The sequence below is a fragment of the Acanthisitta chloris genome, unplaced genomic scaffold (genome assembly GCF_000695815.1).
Source record: "Acanthisitta chloris isolate BGI_N310 unplaced genomic scaffold, ASM69581v1 scaffold18194, whole genome shotgun sequence".
Classification (NCBI taxonomy): Eukaryota; Metazoa; Chordata; class Aves; order Passeriformes; family Acanthisittidae; genus Acanthisitta; species Acanthisitta chloris.
Genome location: NW_008671219.1, coordinates 60,592 through 66,296, shown reverse-complemented (window position 1 = coordinate 66,296; position 5,705 = coordinate 60,592). Strand labels below are relative to the sequence as shown.

Genomic DNA, 5,705 nt, shown 5'->3' with positions numbered 1-5,705 from the left:
AGAGGAAGGTGAAAGAAGTTTCCCATTAGCAGTGTGGTCTGACTGGCTTTGAGTGGATCATCTTTCCTTGTCCTGTGGCAGCACAAAGGGAAGCAGGGTCCCATAGAAAATATCTCCGTCTTGGTGTACATCCAGAAAGTTCAGAGCACTTTTCAGGGACCTGCCCACTGTTTTACTCTTTTAACTGACCCTCCCAGTAAGACCAGAAGTCCCAAGCCAGGGTTGGGATGCTGTTGTTGCAGCCACAAATTCACACCTTTGTCTGAAAACTTGCAGTTAGAGTAGAAATGGCAGAAGTGTAGTTTGGGAAGAAAGGCATTCGTCATGCCAAATTCAAAGACTCCTTTCCCTTTCTAGCAAGGAGGGTACTTCATTATAATACACCGGGTTTAATATTAATTTCAACTTTTTCCAGAAAGCATGAACAGGGTTATAAATTAAAATGAAATCTTTACCAATCAGCTATGTAGAAATACAGCACTTAACATAGACTTCCACAAGGATATTTTGTTGGATAGAATTTTCTCTTTTCTGGAAGGAAATACAGTGTCTAAAACCCATTTACTCCACAACGTTGGTCATTTTGGTCCAAATTGAAGGATCATGTAAAGGCTCTTCTGCTGGCTCAGTACATGGCTTAAATACAGTCCTTTCTCTTTTCCTTACCTTCATGTCTTCCACTAGGCACAGTGATGACAGTGGCTCCATAACTGTCTAGCTGTGGCTGAATTTCATGCCTGGCAGTACTTTGAGTCTCTGGCTCTACTAAGTCATAGGTTTCAGTGCTGCTGTTGGGTGTCTGCTTGTATAGTTCCCACTGCTGTCAGTGTCTGCTCTAGGGGTTCTGGTGTCGAGGTCCAGTGGAAGGACTAATTGGAAGATGTCCTGGATTGTGCATATGAAATAAATAGTGAGACAAGCCAAATAAAAAAATTGCAGTGTTGTAACTAGCTCCTCCTAATCTGTGGGAAAGTCTCCAAACTCAGTGTCTTCTTACCTCTTAACTTTTCCCTGATGTTTCTCATCCTCCCCTGGAGTTACTTTATCTTCTCCCACTGTGGTCAGGGACCATCCATTTGGAGCTCAGCCATCCACAAAGTCTGTGTTGCTGGCCTGTACTGGTCGTGGCTGGAATAATTTTCTTGATAGTAGCCCATGCGGTGCTATGGTTTGGATTTGTGACCACAACAGTGCTGATAACACAGGGATGTTTTAGGTGATGTGCAACATCAAGGCTTCCCCTGTTTCTCACTCCGCCCTCACAACAAGCAGTCTGGGGTGGACAAGAGGTTGGGAAGGGACACAGCCAGGACAGCTGACCCAAGCTGAGGGATATTCCATACCATATGACCTAGTGCTTCACAGCATGGGGGAATTTGCCAGGGGTTACTGTTGCTTGGGGTCTGGCTGTGCATTGGTCAGCTGGTCATGAGCGACTGCTTTTTACACTGTTTTGTTTTGTTTTGTCTTTTTCTTTTTAACCCATTAAACTGTCTTTATCTCAACACACAGATTTTCTCACTTTTGCCCTTCTGTTTTTATCCCCTATGCCAGTGGAGGGATGAACAAGGAGCTGTGTGGTGCTTGTCTGCCTGCCAGGGTTGTTCCACAACACAGTATTTTCTCTCTTCCCAGAGCTGCAAGCCTTTGCTCACCATGGACGTCCGCTGCCGAGATACCAGGTTGCTCTGTGCTTTGGGGAGGAATTTCCAGATCCACAGAGGCAGAGGAAACTAATTACAGCCCATGTAAGTAGGACTTCTGCCTTACCTAAAAGAAGCATATTCCTTGGAGGATATGAATCTGGCAGTCAGGCTTTTGTACCTCATGTAGATTGTGAGAGAGGTAATAAATTCTTGAAAATGCAGCACCATCCGGAGCAGGGTTTAATCCCCAGTTCTGCCAAGGACTGATTGGTAGCCCTCTGTAGGGCAAAATACCTGTTTTTTTTAACTCTCTGTAGAGCATAAGTGTCATTCGTAATCTGTTGCAAATCCCATCAAAACCTAAAGCTGAAACGTACTCTGGAAGTGCTGGGCTGTGTATTATTACTGGTCTAGTAGTGCAACTCCTTGGACTGTGCAGCCAGTTCAGGATATGATGCTTTTGCACGTACTGCACCTGAAGGTTGTCTAAAATCCCAGCCTGCAACTCAGGGAGCTCAGCCCTTAACAGGATGCAGGAGCTGCCTGTGCAGCTTCAGGGTTCAGGTAACTGGCAAGTTTGTAGTCTGACTGACCACAGTTTGCACACACTCAGAGCTAGTGTTTCGGGATGCTCACTGAGAGAGGCTGATGACAGAGACTGAGACCAGGTACTTTCTAAATTGGCTGTATTGGCCCATAAAACCACAAGAGAGGTGATAATGCACACGTTCGTGACAGGGCTTAGCTGATTGCATCCTTGGGAAGAAAACTAGTGTGTCTTAGTTTTGTGAAAGCCCCTTTGGTAGCAGCATGGGTCCCAAGTCAGACTTTTGACATGGTGTGGCCTCCCCTTAGCTGCATAGCTTTCATACTGCTGCCTAGTAAGTCTCAAGGGTGAAAGTTGGGCAGCTCACAAATCCATCCTGAGCTGTGCAATGGCTAGTTAGAGATCCATCCCTGACTCTACTTAGGCTCTTTTCCATCCCTATTTTGGTTTTTCAGCTTTCCATCCCTCCTTACCTAGCACCCCCTCTCCATCCCCCTTATCCATCTCCTGTCTGGACATCTTCTCTGTGAGCCTGTGCCTCCTGCTCTTTCCAGAGCGTTGCTTCCCTCTTACCAATTGCTCAGCCTCTTGCTCTGTCCCAGTTGATGGGCTGGTGGGACTCCACCATCCCATCAAATGGCTATGCCCTGAGAGCTGTCTGGCTCACCTGCCCGGCTGCTTTCCCATCTCCCCCATGGCATATTTTTCCTCCAAAATGGTGCCCATGTCTTACTGTGGGAAGACTGGCTGATCAGCAAGAGAAGGTTATGGAGAAGTGTTATCCAGTCTGTCCATCTCCCTTAAGTAAGGAGAGTTTCAGGTGTTTGTTCTTAGTGTGCAGCTTAAATATTTGTAGTCAGAGCCCAAAGCCCTGAGGGGGAATGGTGGTTTCTGAAGAGACAGAAGTGAAGACAGTGTTAAATCATACAAATCCCACATGGTGGTTGAACAGATTCCTCATCAGAGCTTGAATGAACAGAAATAAGAGTAACCTTAGTGCTAGGTTGAAGTCAAATTTCAAACACAGTCATATGGTGACATATCTCAGTCAACCTGAGGGTTGCAAAATCTCCAGTTAAGTCCTCAAAGTACTTTGCAGTGCAAACAAGACTTTTGGTGCATTGCATATGTATTTAAACACCTTGAGTGGCCACAGATGTGTGACCTGTGGGCATTGCTCACATCCTGGGGTTGGCTAAGGGGCAGCAATTTTGGATACATCATTTGTGTCAGTGGTACTTGCCCTTTCAAATGAAGGCCATGGAGGTAAGGAGTGTGTGCAGGTAGCAAGGCACTTAGCAGCAGAGCTAGTCTAGGCTAGGCAATAACTAGCTTAAAGCAGAGATCAGTGAGACCACTGAAATTGTTTTCCCATTCTGGTAAACAGAACTGTTTTGTCCTGCCTTCTTTTTACCTTAAAACCATTGTAAATAACTAAGCTGAGGAGCATGAAATTTTGTCACGTGTCTGATTAATATTTTGTCTGTTCTAAAGGTTGAACCAATGTTTGCCAGGCAGCTGTATTACTTTGCTCAACAAAACAGTGGACACCTGCTGAGAGGCTATGATTTACCTGAACTTGTGACTAGTCCAGAGGATTATCACAGATCTATTCGCCATTCCTCTATTTTGAGTGTTTTTAAAGGCACTGCAAAGTTTGTGCAGAGTGGAGGAGCAGATCTGGGTCATGATTTTGAGATCCACATCACAGCTGGATGTGTTCAGGGGTTCAATGATAGGAAAGTGAACTAGGACAACCATACTGTACAATACAAATGACGAGTCTTCAACATTTGGATGCTACAGCTCACATAGGGTTCCACTGTCACTGAGAATAACTCAAAACTGACGAAATGATTGCTATGTTTACGTTTGCTTAATGTTCTCCTTGGGTTTTGAGGACTGAATTTTACTGAAGACTTAAATCCAGAGTTTACACTGTTACAATTGCAGGGCTATTTATTTTGGATTACTGATCTCAGGGAAAGTACATTAATTTGCAGTGTTCCCAATTTGAAACTGTAGCTACTGTAGGTGGGTAGCAAACATAGATGGTTTATTGAGAATAGCTAATACATGTAAGTGGTTACAATTTTAGATTCATAAGTGTGATGCCTATATTCTTGTATAGAATATTTCAGTGTATTTTTGAAAACAATGCAATTCTTCAGAGACTTATTTTTTTAATGCCTGACTGACATTTGTCCTGTTAATGAATTTTGTTGCTGCCATTGTTGTTGTTGGATAGCAGTTTCTAAGGTGATGCATTTATGGTACTGTGTCAAGAAAAGTGACTGTTCAATTCATATTACCTGTAAATTTAGTGGATTAACCACTAAAATTCTAGAGTCCCAAAGAGCAGGTTTAAAAATAAATTACATTTTACTTATAATTGAAAGCTACTATGCATGCATTATGCATCAGAATGAAATTGGCAGACCTTGCAAATAGCACAGAAATGGTCCAGCTACCCCTTTTTTGATGTCGCGTGCATGAGCCAGGTTAAATTAACCACCACGTCTGACTTACACAAAGCCAACTCTGCTGTTTGTGTGCACTTGCAGCTTTCTTCCTGTGGTATTGAAATGAACGTGAAGGGAGAGCTCAAGGAGAGCAACATTTGGCCTCCTGTATTAAGACAGTCAAGAAAATACTTGTTTGAATGTTTATGGAAGTAGAATTTGATGCAATTTGCAGCTTTTAATGATAGGGTACCATTATAAAGACAAAGAGAAGAGGTCTGTTGGGTATGCATGTCAGTGAGATTTCCTCACTGGTGAGCAGACCGGGTAATCTTAGCAGCTTTAACTCCAGAACACGATCCCCTTACGCTTGACAGACATAAATCACTCAACTTCCTAAATGAGGAAGAAAAAAATGGTACTTGGTCTGGCAGCAGACTTGTGTTCTAGGGACTTTGAATTTATACATCTTAAAGATGCATACTCTTGGGATATATTATCCCTCTCCTTTTCCACAGTGCCGAGTAGAATTAACAGATCGTTTCTACTTTGTTACTTGAAGGATTTTTTCCTGACTTAAAGATTTTCATAAGGGTAACCTCTTTCTTAGACATTAAACGCGCTGCTCTAGGTGACCTTCAGAGCTTCGCATATGCTTTTGTCCTGTGCATACATTTTACTGAAAGGAACATTTGTGTTCAAACTTAACTGGTACAATACAAATATTTGATGTGTTTTTCACTTTTTTTCTAGTGGTCGTTGCTTCATATGCTCATTGCTTCAGCTCATGTCTTAGAATAAAGTTCTATTTCCCTACCAATTCGATTTGTATGTGTCGTTTTCAGTAGTGGGACAAATCTAACGTGCGTGGTTCTGCACTGTGAACCTGGGCAGCGCTGCCGGCTGTCTATGGGGAACTCTGTTCTAAGCCAAAAGTGCAGAGAAAGGTCAAAAGGTAAGGATTTTTGTTTACAGAAATGTCTGCGATATTAGCCACAGGTAGTAGAAAAAGGGAAAATATGAAGGTTATCCTTCAGCTGTTGGTCTTCC

At 43.1% G+C, this 5,705-nt stretch overlaps 1 protein-coding gene across 1 annotated transcript in view; it reads left to right on the top strand.

The window, feature by feature from the left end:
* The window catches only part of LOC103801604 (interferon regulatory factor 4-like), a gene marked incomplete at its 5' end in the record, with an annotated part of 6,509 nt that extends 2,564 nt beyond the window's left edge, over positions 1-3,945 (top strand). The window contains 2 exons of the mRNA XM_009074022.1: positions 1,636-1,748; positions 3,688-3,945. Coding sequence (XP_009072270.1) covers positions 1,636-1,748; positions 3,688-3,945 — 371 coding nt within the window. The remainder of the gene's footprint in view (positions 1-1,635; positions 1,749-3,687) is intronic.
* Between the last annotated feature and the right edge of the window lie 1,760 nt (positions 3,946-5,705).